Consider the following 18,299-nt stretch of genomic DNA (forward strand, 5'->3'; position numbering starts at 1 on the left):
CCAATCTTAGGCTGCCTAGGCTGCTTTTGCAGTCTGTGGCGGGTTAACATCGCCTTGGCCGCGTGCCCTGCATCTAGGACCACTACTTTGGCCATGAATATTTAAGGGAATCTGAACTCCCTGACCACCACTGGATCAAACCGAGTTACCCTGGCTCTTGGTGTTTCGTCTAGCGTCCATACTATTAGAACAACCTGTGTAACTAAGAGCTAGTCTGGTCAGATCGTGATCAAGTAAAACTTACTAATTTCTGCTTATTTGGAAATTAAAAACATGCGCCTATTCTACTATCAGGCTACTAACATGCTTCCTAACAGGCTTTTTTTAAATCATACTATTAAAATAAACCACTAAAGCAATAAAAGCTTACTGAACCGTGAAACAAGCTGATTGCTGATGATGATTGTACATGTCATGACGATCTTCAGAAGACAACTTGGCAACTCTGATACCAAATTGTAACATCGTAACTATTTTAGGCATGTTGACGTGATTTTTAACTTACTGTGCAGCTCGTTCCCAATCAACGAGGTTATTGAAAATCGTAATAGATTAAAATTTTGCTTAATTAATTAAAAACATAAAATAGCATACATATATAATTCTGGGATCCCATTTACAAAAGCATTTATAAAATTTTCATTGTACATATACAAAAGTTTGTCACCTAGCGACTATACAAAATAAGCCCTGATGTCCCAAAAACCGTACGCTCCAGGCCTAACTACCCCAACATGTACAATCCCCATCTGCTCACTCTCACTGCTGCTCAGCCTTAGCCTTGCCCTAACCTACACATGGAAATAGCACTTGTGAGTCAATAGACTCGGTAAGAAAAGCATAACATAAAACATAATAATATCGCGGGTTATAATCAGGCGTCCATACACCCGACCATAACCATATCCCTGTGTCCCACACAGTACCGAGTCTAGAACATTTATACGACAATACTATCGACCATAATGGCAATTTATACTCAATATGCCAGTCATACTCCAACCATGTTAATGTGACAGCATCGATCAGTATTTCAGCCAACATACATTTATCAGTAATCAATACAACTCTACGTATACTATTACTACTATCAATGTACTCTAACAGGCATAAACAACATGTATGCTAAACATGTAATTTCATATGGATGACATTATACTAATCTTACCTTATTTCCAAATTCAGGTGTGCCGCCCAACCTGAGTGGAACAACAGCTCAGTGAATTACAGGTCCCTAAAATCACATCGATGATAACATAGATAACTAAGATGTGGTTGTAATAGCCAAACAACGCATTCCAATGTTGTCGGGCACAAAATATGCAAAATTATAAAATTCCCTATATCACATATAAAATGCATTCTTAATTCAAATAAATCTCCGTAAATAAATAATTCCAAACTAAAATGCAAGTTTCATAATTAAACCCTAATTATCTGCTAATTTCCAAATTAAAGTTAAACGGTCTTTACCCCATGTCTGTTGTTCATTACAATTACTTGAAAACTGGAATTATTTAAAATCCAGAGAGTTGAAACTTAAAGTTGGTAATGGCAAAATGGCATCGGTTAGAGCTAGAGGAAAAGCAAAACTCAAGTTTCAGAACAGAATTTTGAATTTAGACAATATTTTGTTTATTCCAAATTTCAGTAGAATCTTGATTTTTGTTTCATGTTTAGAATTGCAACAATATAAATTGAATTTTTCGAGTTTTGGTTCTATCATATCTCGAAATGATATTCAAATCTGTGTTGCATCTATGGAACAAAGGGTTTATGTTCTTAGACCATATGAACCATTTACACTTAATAACGAACTCTTTAAAGTACTTAAACCTAGAAACTACAAAAAGCAAAAGATTGATAATGAAGATGAAATATATCTATGGCACTTACGTCTTGGTGATATAGGCTATGATAGACTTCACAGGTTAACCTAAGGTGGTCTATTGAAAAATGTCACCTTAAATGAATTACCAGTTTGTGAATCTTGCCTAGAAGTCAAAATGACAAAATATTATTTCTCTGCAAAGGGAGATTGTGCCAAGGAATCACTAGGCATAGTGCATTCAAATCTTTGTGGACCACTAAATGTCAAACCTACAGGTGGTTATGAGTACTTTGTCACTTTTATTGATGATTACTCTAGATATGATCATATTTACCTTATGCATAAGAAATCTGAAACGTTTGAAAAGTTTTAGGAATTTCTAGCATTGACTCAAAACCAATTGGGTAAAACTTTAAAGATCTTGCAAACTGACAGGGATGGAGAATATATGGACATGCAGTTCAAAGATCATTTAATTGAACTTGGAATTAAATCCCAATTGACTGCCCCTAGCACTCCACTGGAAAATGGAGTTACAGAAAGAAGAAATCGCACGCTTTTTGAAATGAATAGGTCCATGCTTAGCTACTCAACTCTACCTACGTCCTTCTGGGGATATGCTATTCAGATTGCAACTGATATTTTAAATGTTGTTCCATCTAAATCAGTCCCTAAGACACCTTTAGAATTATGGAATGGTCGTATACCCAGTTTACGCCATTACAGAATCTGGGGGTGCCCTGCTCATGTCTTAAGAAAGTTAGATGGCAAACTAGAAAAGAAAACTGAAGTTTGCATGTTTGTTGAAAATTCTAAGGAGACTAGGGGTGGATTATTTTACAGTCGCAAGGATGATAAAGTGTTCGTTTCTACAAACGCCACTTTCCTTGAAGATGACTATATTAAGAATTTCAAGTCACAAAGCAAAGTAGTACTTGAGGAAATACTTTCAGATATAACTCCAAATAATGTTCCATCGTCTTCTACTCAAGTAGAGGATAATCCCACTCCCTCAATTGAACATTTGCAAGTTGATACAACCGAGAAATCTACCACAATTGTTCCTGTTCAGAAGGTCACATCTTCTCGTCGTAGTGGGAGGGTTTCCACAAAACCAACTCATTATGGCTTGGATGGTGAAATCAATATGGTCGTTGGTGACGGTATTGATGACGATCCATTAACCTATAAATAGTCAATGGCAAGTCCAAAATAGAAAAAAATGGCCAGCCGGCATGGATTCAGAAATGGATTCCATCAAAAAGAACAAATTCTAAGAATATGTAGACGCACCTGATGAATATCATTCAATTGGATATAAGTGGGTCTACAAGAAGAAAAGAAGTGTTGGTGGCGAAGTCAAAACTTTTAAAGCTAGACTGGTCGCAAAGGGTTATACCCAAAGAGAAGGTGTGGACTATAAGGATACTTTTAGTCCGGTCGCCATGCTCAAATCCATCAGAATTCTTGTCTCCATAGTTGCTGCTTTTGATTATGAGATCTTGCAAATGGATCTCAAGACAACTTTCCTTAATGGAATTCTTAAAGAAACCATCTATATGGAGCAACCAGAAGGTTATGTGCTTCCAAGGCAGGAAGAGAAAGTTTGCAAACTTAGTAGGTCCATTTCTGGACTTAAGCAAGCTTCTTGCTCTTGGAACAAAAGGTCTGATAAAATAATCAAGACCTACGGCTTTCACCAAAACGATGATGAACCTTGTGTTTAATAACTCAATGATAATCAAGTGGTAGTATTCCTGGTCCTTTATGTTGATGACATTTTGATTATTGGCAACAATATCAAGAAAATGACTGACATCAAGGAGTGACTTGACACTCAATTCAAAATGAAAGATTTGGGTGAAGCTGCTTATGTTCTTGATATTCAGATCATCATAAACCGGAAGAAAAGATCCCTTGCTCTCTCTCAAATAGCTTACATTGATAAGGTGTTAGAGAGATTCTCAATGACAAATACCAAAGGGGCAGTGATGCCTTCTAGACCTGGTATCCGTCTATCTAAGGAACAGTCTCGCACTGATCCTCAAGAGATAGAGGACATAAGAAGGGTTCCTTATGCTTCAGTAGTTGGAAGACTAATGTATGCAATGTTATGCACTAGACCTGACATTTGCTATGCAGTAGGAATTATGAGCAGGTATCAGACAAATCTAGGAGAGGAATATTGGACTGTAGTTAAGCATATTCTAAAATATTTGAAAAGTACTAAGGATTATGGGTTAGTCTACAAGGGTGGTACTTTAAATCCTGTAGGCTATACCGACTCAGATTTCCAGGCTTGTCTTGATGACATGAAGTTTACATCTAGGATGGTATTTACTCTTGGGGATGGAGTAATTATTTGGAGAAGTCCTAACCAAACCACAATACCAGACTCTACCATGGAGGTTGAATACATAGCTATCGCTGAAACTGCTAAGGAACTGGTCTAGCTAAGAAAGTTCTTCTCAGGACTTGGTGTTGTTCTTGGAATGGAAAAACCACCGGTTTTACTTTGTGACAACACTGGATCTATAGCCAATAGTAAAGAGCCTCGAAGCCACACGAGAAGTAAACATATAGAGAGGAAATACCACAACATCAAGGAATATGTGGCAAGAGGGGACATACTGGTGGAGAAACTGGACACTGAAGATAACTTAGCCGATCCATTCACCAAAGTTTTGACTGTAACAATATTTGGAAAGCACAGACTGAATTTAGGATTAATTAAAATGTATTAATAGATATATGTTAGTGTAAGTGGGAGTTTGTTGGGCTTTGTGCCCTAAATAAAACTCCATTTCAATGTAATCTTTACTATTCAATTATCAATAAAGAAACAGATTTAATTTCATTACTTATTTAATGTGTTATTTGGTTCATGTGATCATTTATTTATTTATTTTATTTATAAATTCATCCAAATCCTTATCGCACTGATATTCTTATTTATTGTGTTGTCAACATAGTGGAAAGTAATCAAGATTGTGTGATTAAATGCATTCCTATGATTTATCAGTACATAGGGTTTAACTGATAGGATAATCTACAATGTAGTTTACTTGCACCTTGGATAAGTGTTATGTCCTTTCCAAGGCATTAGTTAAAGTAAGCTTGGGTTGGATGCATGGAGTATGCATCGGAAGGGACCGATATTGAACTTGGATTAGATATAATAAACTTACCGTAATATCTATTCAATTCAACATCACCTAGTTGATCTTAGATCAAATGATCTCAATCCTGAGATGGTTAGGTTCTAGTTCAATTGTATTATTTTTGTTCTTCAGTCTGTTCGTTAAAGTCGACCAAATGGATCTTCTCGTGACATATAGATTAAGGACGTGACAATTCAATTGAGTGGGAGCGCTAATCATAAACACAAAATCTATAGCTTCTATCCAGACTTAGAAGTGAAACGATGATTTCCTTTAAGCTTGGCTTAATAGAGATAAATGATAGAGTGCTCATTTTAGTAATTATATTAGTTCACTGAAATATCATTTATAGGTACCTAAGTGTTTTAAGGATAAAATACATTAAAGGGTGTAACGGTAAATTTTTCCTTACTCAATGTAAATCATCTATAGAGGATCATTGATTATTAGGATTATAACAAATGGATAACTCATAGCGTATATATATTGTGGAACATATAGAGCATTCTATATAATTGAGAGTGCAATTCCAAATCTATAGTGGTGCAACAAGGAATTAATAAGTCAAGGAATTTACTTGGTAAATTCTAGATCTGCTTATTGGAAGTTCTATTATATAGGCCCATGGTCCCCATACTAGTTGCGACAAACTGTTTGTAAGACTCAGTTAATTGATTTTAATTAATCAATTATAATTCTAAAATTAGACTATGTCTAGTTTATGAATTTCACTAAGTTATGGCTTGATTGTGAAGAAATATGATTTTAGGATTTATTTATTAATTTGGAGACTTTGTGGAGTCTAATTAATAAATAATATAAATGATAATTTTATTTGATAATTAATTTTAATTATTAAATAAATAATTTTGGCATTTATATGATTAAAATTGCAAAAAGTGGTATTTGTGAAAAATAGATAAATTATTGAAAAAATGGCAAAAATCTAACTAGTGATGGGCCCTCTCATGGTTGGCCACTAGGGTCCTCTTTTTTCTATTATTTTATTATTTTTATTCCAAATAATTCAATCCTAACCCTAAGTGAATTAGTATAAAAAAAGAATGGTCTCATAATCTAACTAATGACTCTTGACCTAATTTTCTTCTTCTGAGACAACTTTAAGACTTCTTCTTCTTCTTTTCTCTCTTCTAATTCGAATCTATAGTGTTCTTCAAGATTAAAATTCAAACTTTAGTGATTGATTGCATGCCCACCCATATCAAGTTAGTCCTCAATAATAGTGTGTAAGATTGTGAAGAATCCAAACAACTGAAGGAGTGTCGAGCTCAGATCTTGATTTTACTCTGCGACAGAAAGAAACAAGGGTTAGAGATCTGAGAAGAAGGAGTCATTTAATTCCGCTGCAACTAATGTAAGGTTTCTCATACCTTTTATGTGTTTAATTTTCATCATTTTAGAAGTTCATATTTAGGATGTTAAAAACATACTTGTTTGAAAATCTAGGTCTTGGTAAAATATATTCCAACAATAACATCCTACTTGCATAATCCCTTAACAAAGTAGAAGAAAGAAAAGATCATGCCACCTAAAGCTGCAGGCCTACCAGGAAGATAGGAAATATGAAACCATGATATTCTTTGAATTACACTAGTATGAATACACTGACTAGAACAAGAGACAATATTCAAATCAAAAGCAATAGGGTTCCAAGCAATGACAATCCTTCCGTTGGGATGATAGGAAGAATTAGAAGAGAAACACCACCCTCGAAATAAACTAACATATCAAGCTCCCATTTTGTGAGCTTTAACCTTAGTCTCCAAGAGACGAATAATTCCTATGTTCTTATCATGAATAAGCCTAAGCACCTCATGATGTTTCCAGGAACTATTTATCCCTCAAACATCAAACAGAGAATTCTATCCATTAGGATTAGGAGGTGCTCCTCCTCCTTTTCCAAAATGAACCAAATCACAAAGAACCTGTGCAACTTGTGTTTCCTCCTCATTTAGGACCTGAAATGCATTATCCATAGTCAAAATCGTCTCTGTTTTATTTATTAAACTTTCTTTTCTAGTTTTCTTCATCCAAACTCCATGGACTTCTTTAACATTCTCTTGTCCCTCGGCCTAAATAATCTTAACAACCTCTTGATTCTGCTCCTTTTTTCCCAGTATTAATTTGAGTTTTCTCATGCACCTTGTCATTACAAGGTTCGGTCTCTACCTTCTTAGGAATCCATTTTGGCCTTAAAGTATCTCTCTTACACTGATCTTGAGAATGCCCCATCCTTTGACATCGCCTGCATAAAATTGGTTTCCAATCATAATGAATAGGAAAACAAATCACTTCACCTATCTCATTTTCAAAAGTGATCTGATTTGACAAACCTTGATCTATATTGATTTCAATCATGATCCAAGCATATTCCAATCTATCGCTATTCCTCGTTTCTTGATCTTGTTTCAGAATACTTCCAATTTGTCCAATAGTTTTCCTCATAGATGGACCACCCCAATTCTTCATATCAAGATTAAAGAGTTAAATCCAATTGGTATTTTGGTCAAATTCTCCTTATGAAATTTCCCCAGAGCATTCCAAGGCTTCATAATGATGGGTTTCCTGTTAAAAAACACATAACCTCCTACAATTATATTATCCCTATTCACCACTAAGTGAAATCTAACAACAAAAACTCCATGTGTGAACAGGGACACTTTGCCAATACCTTTATCTTTCCAAATTCTATGGAAGAAGCCTTTCATGACATGAATTGGGGGATTTGCTCTAAAAACATAACACACCAATGAAGAGTTCCTTAAAGAAACCTCATTCGCTATATCCTCAAAGGAAATCTTAATTCTATTCTCTATTTTTCCTTTTATATTTTCACCAGCAATCTCAGGTATATGCAAAATAGGGGTAGGGATATCATTGATTTTAACTCTAGACATTCTCTCCTCTAAAGCTTTGATGACTCCTATCCAGGATGATATAGTATTCGCATCATCCCTTTTCTCTAGATGTATAAGTGTTTCAAGAATTGATCTTGGGGCAACTGAAGGCGACATCTCCTCGAGCATATCCTCAATAAAGGTTCCCCCTTCACTCCTTTCATTGTCCTTCTTAGAGTCCCCCGATTCTGAAAAATCAATTGTAGTTATCCCCATTAAATCTGCTACCGACTTAGTTTTGAGAATATGATCCTCCGATGTCAGCCCTCCTTGCTTCACGAGCTTTGCATTATTAGCACTTCCTTTCGCATCCTTCTTCACTCCCTTTCTTGGTCTCCCTCGACCCGCCATGGCCCTAGCTCAAAAACTAAAGATCACGAGAAACCCTAGCAAAGACGTAATGTGACAGTGTTAATTTTACAGTTAATTTTAATAGAAAAATAATTAAATATCTTATGTATAAAAATATATATATATTAAGAAATAGAGCATATTATTATACACTGCTATGACTATAATTAGTCCAAAATTTTATATTGAGCACTTAGAGTTTCAAGAGGGGGGGTGTGAAAAACATGGCTCTCAAATGGGGAACAAAAGTTAGATGTGAAGAATAATTAATTAATAATTGCTTTTGTCACGTATACAAATGAACATATTTTATATATATACCTATAGTATATATATAAGACGACTATACAGTCATCGTATAATTGAATCACTACATTTATATATGTATATGACTTGGCATGTCGAAAGCTCTAGCATGGATGATAATGGAGTTCATATACAATCAATTATTGAAATATATTTACGTAGTATATTATTATCTCATCATAATTATTACTTTTGAGCAGACTTTGGATTCTTTTGTGTCTAGAGAGAGAGAGAAAGAGAGAGTAAAATCCTTGCTTAGAGTTGAGAGGGTCCAATAGTGTCCTGTTTGGATTTGTTTATGATGGAAAGTTCTCTCATCTCTCTCTATTATTAATCAAAAAAAATTAAATAAAATATAAAGTTTTAAAAATGATGATTGAAATTAAGAGTCTGTCCTTTGACTTATGCCTTCTCTCTCTCTCTATATATCACCATAAATACAAGCTCTTCAGAATTATATCATCTCTCTCTCTCTTGTATTACTCTCCAAAACCCAACTCTTGTTTATTAAACCAAAAAAGAAAAAGTTACTAAGAAGTTCTTATTCATCATCTTCTTCTTATTATTAGCTTGGAAAATTAAACTTCAAAATAAAAAGAAAAAAACAGAAATATGGGAAGAGCTCCTTGTTGTGACAAGGCTAATGTGAAGAAAGGTCCATGGTCACCTGAGGAAGATGCTAAGCTTAAAGAGTACATAGACAAGTATGGAACTGGTGGCAATTGGATTGCTCTCCCACAGAAAGTTGGTATGTATACATGTTTGAATTTTCAATTTATAATCATTTATAATAGCTGATGATGACCAGGCTTTTAACATGATGATCTCTTTTGTTTTGACATGTTTTGTATTGTTAAAGAAAATAGATATACATAGAGAGAGAGAGAGACTGATAAGTGTTTGTTGTTTTGTTTGTGTGTGTGTGTGTATTAATTGTTTTCAGGCCTGAGAAGATGTGGGAAGAGTTGCAGACTGAGATGGCTTAACTATCTTAGACCCAACATTAAACATGGAGAATTCTCTGAAGAGGAAGATAATATTATCATTAACCTCTTTGCCAACATTGGAAGCAGGTACTTCATCATATACTTTCACCACTTACATAATTTTTTTTTTTTTTTTGGGTTTTTCTTTTCTCCTTAATTTTCAAAATCTACTGCAATGATTTCTTATAAGAAAAAAACGTTTAAATTTTGCAGAACATCCCACTTATTTTCCTCATGATCTTGTCTTGTCATATTTGAATATATCAATATATTTATTGTGTATTGATTTAAAAGATAAGAAGTTATTAAACTCATCTATATATATTTACCAAACAACTGTTGTTGCAGATGGTCAATTATAGCAGCTCAGTTGCCAGGCAGAACTGACAATGATATAAAGAACTACTGGAACACCAAGCTGAAGAAGAAGCTGATGAGCATAATTAATCCAACAACACAAGGACTACTACTGAGAAAGCCTCCTCATCATCATCAACCTTCCACTATCTCATCTCTTCTTCAACATTCATCATCAACATCTACATCCTCATCTTCATCATCACCATCATCACTAATCTGTACTAGCCAAACAGGGTCTTTCACTGGATTTGAACAGCCCATATCATCATTCTCACCAACTACTACTATTCTTAACCAAGAGAGTTACCTTACTCAAATGCCACCACATTACCAAGTCAACAGAGAAAGTTTTCAGCAACTCATGTTTAGTAATGGTGGTGGTGAAGCCAGTTGCAGCTCTTCAGATGGAAGCAACAGTTTTTACTATAATAATAATAATAATGGGGTAAAACAAGAGAACCAGGAAGTAGTGATGATGATGTCAAATGAGGATAGCAACAACAACACCACCATTAATAATGTTAATGTTAATGGAAGTGGTTTGTGGGGTTCTTCTTCAGAGCAGGCTCCATTAGAGTACTTTGGTCTTGAAGAGATTAAGCAGTTGATTAGTACTAGTAGTAATAATAATAATACCATTAGTTGCAGCAATTTTTTGTTTGATGAAAGCAAGACAGCGGAGGAAAGGGTCTTGTACTACTTCTGATGCTGACTGTGGGTAAAATCAATCAAAAAGATTTGGAGAAGAGTGGCAAAGGAAGAGGGGTATGGTTAAAAGATACTACTAGACTTGGACTTGGGTTTCTTTTTGGGTGGGGGAGGTGGTAGGGGTAGTAGGCTTGGACATCATATACATAATTCTGATGAGTAAACGCTTTTGTTATTTTAAATTTTTTGTTTGGACTGTACATGGTAAAATGTTTCCTCTCTGTTGCATTTCTTTTTGGGAAATGATGTTGTTTTGAGTACAGTTAACTGCCCCCTTACTCACTCAGACATAAATTTCATGATAGTCAGAATATATCTCATCATCTTTTTCTATTTTAGATCATTTTACATTTTATAAGAACTATGGCTTGGAATTTAAAACCAAGTATATGCACAATTATCAATGTGTTATTTTTTTCTCCAATTAGTAATATTTTCTTCTATTACTATTACAACCTTCTTTTTTTTTTTTGTTTATTTCAAAAGGGATCTATTCAATCCTCAAGCCTTAATGTGAATGCCTTAGATTTTTCTAATATGCTTGTTAGTAGATTAGTTTTTTTAATCCTTATCTTAACCTTATTAAACAAGTTGCATATTTCATATTGTATATGATCTAAAAAGTCTCATAAAGAATCAAATTTGGAGTAGAAGAAAACAAAACATGGCAATTGAATACATTAAAGCCTGATAATGACATGTATTTGAAAAACTATGAACAAAGAAATCTTCAATAAAAATTAGGCTGCATGTTATCGTTAAGTAATATTTTTTTATTGTTTGGTTCATGAGTATAGTAACATGTGAGCCAAGTCTCAATAATTGACAAAATTTTGATTAAGACTTGTGCGGTATGGAGGGAGGAGGGACAGAGTACTTGATTATAAGAAAAGGAGTAAATTTATAAACAAATCCCAACTTGGGAAATTGATATTATAAAAAGCAAGATTGAAGGCATTTATAATGAGTGTGATGGAGAATCCTCATAGGGAAGCAGTCCATACCATAGGGCTCCAAAATTACATGATCTAAGGATAATGATGCCTTGAGTGTGTCATTAATTTAAGCAAAAAAAAAAAAAAAAACAAGAAGAGATAAAAAGTAATTTCCTTTATTTATTTATTTATTTTAATGAGGAAAAGCATTAACATTAAACAATGTTTAAAAATAAATGCATTGACCTCTTCACCATTTTTGTTTTCTTCTCCAAGTAGAGAAGACTATTTGAGCTTTGCCAGCTAAAGGCATTTTATAGTTCATATTAAAAATAAAGTACAATTGTCTTTTAAAGTTATTATCAACTAAGAGGAAAGTTTTTCTAGAATGTCTTTTCTAGTGCAATGATAAAAATGTCAAAAAGGTAGTTCCTACTGGCCCTTGAAATTTCCAAGAACATCTCTTTTGGCTCATAATTTCTACACAAAGTAAAATTGATTAATTAATTAGTATGTAAACAGAGATGAACTGTTCATGATAAAATCAAATTTGGGGTGTTTGCTTAAATGGGACATCATAGTTTCAGACTTTTATTATCTCTTTAGACAATTTGGTTTTGATCAAGTCTCTAACTTTAATTAATATTCATTCATCTACTGTGGTTTTCTTGTGGGGCCATTAACCAAGAAATTAACAGTGCTTTAATTTACTTTTCCCAATAATATAAATAAATGATACTATCAAGTTCTTACTGGGGTAGCTCTATTCTCTGAACCCTTCATCATCACCATGGAAAGAAATGGTTACTGTCACTCACAACAAGCTAAGAACACTTAAGACCAAAAATGGAAATTGCACAAAAACTAAAAAGCAAATTTAATTTTGTTTTGTTTTACTGTTCAAGTGTGGTTTAGCTGGACAGACCTTTTATGTAATAGGAAGGTTCTTTCTCTAGCTGGAAAGTCTAGCCTAATAGTCTTGAAAGAATTTTTCAAAAAAAAAGTAGTCTTTTGTATAATTTGGCTAGGTTACATGTCTCAAATTCAAACTCCTCATATTTAAATCTATGGCTGGTTTCCTGGTTTGGGGTAGAGTTAGATATGAATCTCTATCAGAGTGTGTGGAGCATTAATTAAAGTAAGATCTTTCTTTTTATTGTATCATTAATAATCTAATATAATATTATGTGTTCGAATTCTTAAAAAGGCATATACTATTAGATATAAAAGGCTGGCTTACATCAAATCCCACTTCCCCTGTTTTATTACATTATTTTCAGAACAAAACATATTATATATGCATCGACATCGGCCTGCCTTTTTTCCAACAACTTAAAAGAAATCTCACTCGTAAAAGAAAACGAGAAACTAAAATTACAATTAGAATTAGAATATGAAGATTTTCCCTTAAGATGGCTGATTTATCAGCTTCAAAAACCTTGACATTTGAGTAAAGCTTGTAATAGTAATAAACACTTCCATTTGCACAGAACTTGCAGAGCTTCCTCTTTTACCTTTTACTTTTATTTTTTAGTTTTTGTCTCTTCCTGGATTTGTAGTAAATTAACAATTAAAAAAAATTACCACTAAGAGTAGTTGCTTTCTGATTTCACTCCCTTTAATCCAAGTAATACATCAAAATCAGTGAGTAAAGAACTTCAGTAGTTCCAAGCCATACAGGTGGCAAATGGAGTCTGCGATTTCAATTTTCTGAAATGGCTCAGTGATACATAAATACAACAATTGGGTTTTATTTTATACATGGGAGAATATGAATTAGAGTTTGTACAGAAGAAAGTGATAGTTATGTACAACATTCACAAATAATGGTTAGCCATAATATGATACATATAATATAATTCATTTACAAGAAATCCCATTGCCAATAAACCTTGTCTACAATCCCTCCTCCACTCTGAACCGCAAGGTGAAGTGTTTCAGAAGCAGGAGGAACCCCCCAAAGCAATGGCACTGCAACAGTCATTGTTAGCTTCTCATGCAAACCGCCCTTGATAGCTTTCTCTGCAGAAACAACCTGAAAATTTGAAAAGGGAAAGATTTTAAGATCTTAACCTGATGATACAAAGATGTGTGTTGTTTTTGTTAATTGTGTGTACATAAAGTTAGGTGGATTTCAGCTTTAACTATTTAAGCTCTTCTTTTTAGAATGTTTATTAAAGGAAATTAGATTAATCTTTCCAGATCTGAAATGCCAAAACCATGTTTGTATAGGCCATCAAAGGCTGTTTTCATTCACCTGTACATATTGAACCTGAAACAAAGTGAGAAAGGTATTTTCTATGGCTACAACAATAACCCTATGTTAGAAGTTGGATTTTGGTAGGAGAAGAAAAAGGTAAGGAATGTAGAGGAAAAACATAGAAAATAATAATAAAAAAATTCTAATGTTTAGGATGGAAAGAAAAATTGTATTAAAAAAAATTGATTCAACAAACTTTTCCATACTAAACATGGAAAATTGATTTTTTTTTTTATTCCCCACATTTTTTTTTTCCTAAATTTTTCTTTCCACGCCAAAATCCAACTTCCAAACATAGCCCAAAAGTATAGAACGAATAAGAGAAATTGTTTCGTGACTGCATGAAATTTACAACCCCAAAATAATGTCATTTGAAGGTTGGGAAATTCGACAAATTGAAAGTAAATTTTAGTAGAAGGTTTGTTCTCTAATCCTTGCATTGTGGAATAAGATGTTGATGTTAAGCGTGGTTGAGAAAGAATACTTTCCTAAAAAAACCATCTCCACCATTCTTTACTTTTAAAAAAAAGTATATTTGGAATATGAACTAAACATACCTCCCCACCATGCTCCAAAACAGTGTCTTCCACAACATCACTCAGCATCTCTATGGAACGGCAAAATCCAAAGATGCAGAGTCTTCTACCCGAATCAAGTCCCTAAATTGAATATTTAACTATTTGAGCAATCATCGTACATAATATCATAAACAGAATGCTTAACATATTAAAAAGTTGAATAATGTAATAGGATGAAGGTTGCTGACGTTTGTTGCGGCAATATCAAAGAGTGCGCCTAAACAAAGTTCTTGTTTTGGATCCATGTAATCACTCTCTTGGAAGCGTTGAAGTCTTTGTGCAGTCTTTGATCTTTTCTGTCAAAAGTACACTTGGAATTAATATAAGATGTCAATAAACAAAACAGTAATAACCACCAACACGAAGAAGAAGTAAAAGAATTAGGCATAATGGATCAAATCTCCCATGCCATTATGTCCTCTAATCTAGTCCAAAGAACTATTGTTCGTATAAATACCAAAAACATTTGAATACGCAAAGCAAGATGCTACTACAAATGCCAGACAAGAAAACTCCCATCCAAAAGTAAAAACAAAGAATCCAAAATTAAAGGTTCTAAGAAAGATAAACATGGCATACATCTGAAGGAACGCGTCTAGGGACCATGGAGCCTCCAATCTGAATGAGCCCATCAGTAGTGAAAAATGTGACTTTCCCACCAGGAAACCATTGAATTTCTGGGAAATCATCCAAATTTATGTCATCAATTTGTTCAACACAAAATTTTCAAAAATAACACAAGGGAAAGTGTCCTCATTCATATATCAATCAACAAAAAAATCATACATAGTACAAAGTTTTGGTTCAAATTCATGCCATAGAATCACAAATGCTTCAAAATTGCTCTTACTTTTTACTAAACAAAAAACAAACAAATAGATAAATTTGAACTTCTTATGCATAATAAAAAACAATTCAAGACGGCATTTTCAATTGAAAGATATTTAACAGAAGATGATGATACCCTTCAATGCAATTGACCTTAAATTTAATTGGACACAAAGTCATGAGTTTGTTTATGTATGACAAATCAAGAGCTTCTCAGTTGTCATATATAAACGTCCAATAAGCAATAATGAATTTAGTTAATATTAAAATATAAATATTTATTTGATACAATACCGTTACAATAATCTCCTCTCCAATTACGGTATAACTACCCAATTTCGATCAAACTACAAACACTTCTTTGATACCAATTTGTGATCCAAACAATAATTACGCAGATCGATTAAGAACATGCTGTTATTAAAATAAAAATGTAAGAACTTGCTGAAAGGGAAGAAAAAAAAAACCATGTAAAAGAGGAGTTACCGGAGTCGCCATCGGACCAAGGGAACAAGCCGGAAGACTCATCGGAGAAAAAGTTTGCGGAATTGGAGGAGGAAGCTTTAGCAGAGGATCGGAGAAATCGAGAGGTTGGCCGGCGAGGAAACGAGGAACGGGGAGGAGAAGAGGAGAAGAAAGACGGAGAAAACTCTTTCGAGAAGAGAGAGATCGGTTTTTGAACCCAAGACACTACCGAAGCTTCCGCCATTGAAGAAGATTACGAAGAGAGAGAGAGAGAGAGAACGAACGGAGCCGGAGTGAAAGGGAATCGAAAATTAGAAGAGTCAGAAGCCATATGTGGAGGAGGATGACCACGTGGATTTTTGCAAATTTATTTTTATTTATGGAACTATATTTGTAATCTGATCCAACGGTCGGATTGAGAATTCGTTTTTTTCTTTTTTCTTTTTAATTCAAAAAATTTAGAGAAATTTACATGGTATACTAATTTTTTACAAAAATACTGCTATACGGTATTTTTTTACTTTTTTACTGTATTTTTTTATAAGTTCATACTGCTGTATACTGTGTTAAGTTTTCACTGTTGTTCTACTGGTATTTTTTAGTTGTTCTACTATTATTTTGAGTTGTTTTGTTTTGTATTCTACTGGGCTCGTTTGGAACGCCGTATTAAGTCGTATTGTATTGTATTGTATTATATTGAATTGGATTATATATCATATTTTTATATAATACTATGTTAAACTTTAATTTATACTAAAATATTATATATTTAGGTGTCCATAAAAGTTAATATCACATATAGTTTTACATAAAAATATTGCATAAAATAAAATTTAATATAATACAATACAATACAATACGACCTAATACAGCGTTCCAAACGAGCCCCTAGTGTTTTATAAAAACACAGTATTTTTAAAAAGATTTTTGTGTGACAGTATTATTGTAAAAGTTAACCCAAATTTCAGTATTTTTGTAAGTTTTCCAAATTTTATGAAAATGTATATGGGTGTGAATAAATCAATCCAATTTACTGACAATCGACAATTAAATATTAGATATCCAATTATTATTGAATTAGATTAGATGTTATTTTTTAATATCTAATTGGATGGGATCGAATCTTAGATGGGGTGTCCAAAAATCTAATACATCGTACATTCAATTGAACTAATTAATATTTTTTATTTAGTTTGAATGAGTAATTAGATTTTATGTTATTATATGTAAAAAAAAAAATATGCATATATAAAAATTAATATTAAAGTTTTGTTTTTTTTTATTGGATGGATCTAATTCAATCCTGTTAAGACAGTTAAAGTTAGTTAGCTTAAGTCAGTTAAGTTAGTTAGCATTAGTTGTCCTTAAGTGGTTGTTGTTCAAGTTGTTACTTTCTTTTATGAGCTTGAGTGAGCTGTCAATTTGTTTGTGTAACTAACTCGCTCTCTCTCTCTCTTGATTGCCCTGTATATAATCAAGCTTCTTGAGCTTAGTCCTGTAATGAATCAATTCTTTCTGAATCTCTCTTTCTCAGTTTCTTCTCTCTTTTTCTCTACTCTTTTCTTATTTCATTTTCTTTATCATGTTAAGAAGAAACTTCAACATGGTATCAGAACTCTTTCCGCCATTAATAGAAAATGTTGCTGCAAGCAATCAAGGTAATCATCACACTGCAGCTGGTCCTGGTTCTGTCAACAACAGAGGCAAGGAATCAAGTGAATCATCCATTGTCTTCTTCAACCACAACCTTTCTGTTAAGCTAAATGATCACAACTTCTTGCTTTGGAAACAGCAAGTTATGGTTGTGATCAGAGTTAACAGACTTCTTCCTTTCATTCAAGGTGTTGCTCCTGTTGGGTTTTGTGCCCTAAATAAAATACATATCAATATAATCAGACTTACTAATTAATAAAGATTAGAAATTGTATTTTATGTTGCATGGTTCACATGATTTATTTCATGATTATATTTAATGTATAAATTCTATTAAGTCCAGAACATATGTATTTATTCATGATTATAGTTGTTATCCCAATTTTTACACTTTGACGTGGCATCACATAATGTTGACACGTGGAATCAACTTGGAGTATCTGCTCGGAGGGTACAGTCCGAACAGGATGCCTCGCTGGCATGCCCAGAGCAAAGCAATCAGCAATCCGCGCAGGGCAACCAACACTTAGCGAATTCAGCTTTCGCATTATGAGTCATCAACGAAATCCCTATAACTTGAGGATCAGATTACAGGGATATGGCATACCCACGATCCCCACGATCAGTGTATTCTGCATTTATCCCACGATCTTTGTATTCCGCATTTATCCCACGATCTTTTCTGTTTATATCCATGGGAACGAGAAGGGAAACACTTCCTCTCCAAGTTCACAGTCCTATAAATAGTGATGCATGTTCACTTGGCAAAAGGTCGCAAACAGTTTAGTCGAGACTTTACCCTAAAGATATTAGCTAAGAATTCATATTCAGAGATACTGTTGTAAGAGCTATAAGAAAATGAACCTTTCTCCTTGTTCTTAAGTCAATACAAATAACAAGGATTACGCTATTACCGAACTACTTAAGGTTGAACCTCTATAAAATTCTTGTGTCTTTAT

The 18,299-nt window shown here is 33.6% G+C and overlaps 2 protein-coding genes across 2 annotated transcripts; one reads left to right on the forward strand and one right to left on the reverse strand.

Annotated features, from left to right (window-relative positions):
- The first annotated feature begins 8,931 nt into the window (after positions 1-8,931).
- LOC115711635 (transcription factor RAX2) lies at positions 8,932-11,071 on the forward strand. The gene is made up of 3 exons (XM_030640011.2): positions 8,932-9,315; positions 9,511-9,640; positions 9,902-11,071. The coding sequence occupies exons 1-3, from the start codon at positions 9,180-9,182 to the stop codon at positions 10,617-10,619; spliced, it is 984 nt and encodes a 327-aa protein (XP_030495871.2). The 5' UTR covers positions 8,932-9,179; the 3' UTR covers positions 10,620-11,071.
- A 2,216-nt stretch (positions 11,072-13,287) lies between these two features.
- Positions 13,288-16,045, reverse strand: LOC115708711 (uncharacterized). The gene is made up of 5 exons (XM_030636705.2): positions 15,709-16,045; positions 14,974-15,071; positions 14,583-14,690; positions 14,374-14,475; positions 13,288-13,591 (listed from the first exon to the last, which is right to left on the reverse strand). The coding sequence occupies exons 1-5, from the start codon at positions 15,929-15,931 to the stop codon at positions 13,421-13,423; spliced, it is 702 nt and encodes a 233-aa protein (XP_030492565.2). The 5' UTR covers positions 15,932-16,045; the 3' UTR covers positions 13,288-13,420.
- Between the last annotated feature and the right edge of the window lie 2,254 nt (positions 16,046-18,299).

The sequence above is a fragment of the Cannabis sativa genome, chromosome 3 (genome assembly GCF_029168945.1).
Source record: "Cannabis sativa cultivar Pink pepper isolate KNU-18-1 chromosome 3, ASM2916894v1, whole genome shotgun sequence".
Lineage (NCBI taxonomy): Eukaryota > Viridiplantae > Streptophyta > Magnoliopsida > Rosales > Cannabaceae > Cannabis > Cannabis sativa.

Bases quoted from the DNA above. Each gene is read 5' to 3' on its own strand.
- LOC115708711 (XM_030636705.2), bottom strand. From the start codon at position 15,931: ATGGCGGAAGCTTCGGTAGTGTCTTGGGTTCAAAAACCGATCTCTCTC. The intron at 14,691-14,973 runs GTATGCCATGTT...TACTTTTGACAG, and splicing joins CTAGACGCGTTCCTTCAGAT to AAAAGATCAAAGACTGCACA. The intron at 13,592-14,373 runs GTATGTTTAGTT...TCAAATTTTCAG, and splicing joins TTTTGGAGCATGGTGGGGAG to GTTGTTTCTGCAGAGAAAGC.
- LOC115711635 (XM_030640011.2), top strand. From the start codon at position 9,180: ATGGGAAGAGCTCCTTGTTGTGACAAGGCTAATGTGAAGAAAGGTCCA. The intron at 9,316-9,510 runs GTATGTATACAT...AATTGTTTTCAG, and splicing joins TGCTCTCCCACAGAAAGTTG to GCCTGAGAAGATGTGGGAAG. The intron at 9,641-9,901 runs GTACTTCATCAT...CTGTTGTTGCAG, and splicing joins TTTGCCAACATTGGAAGCAG to ATGGTCAATTATAGCAGCTC.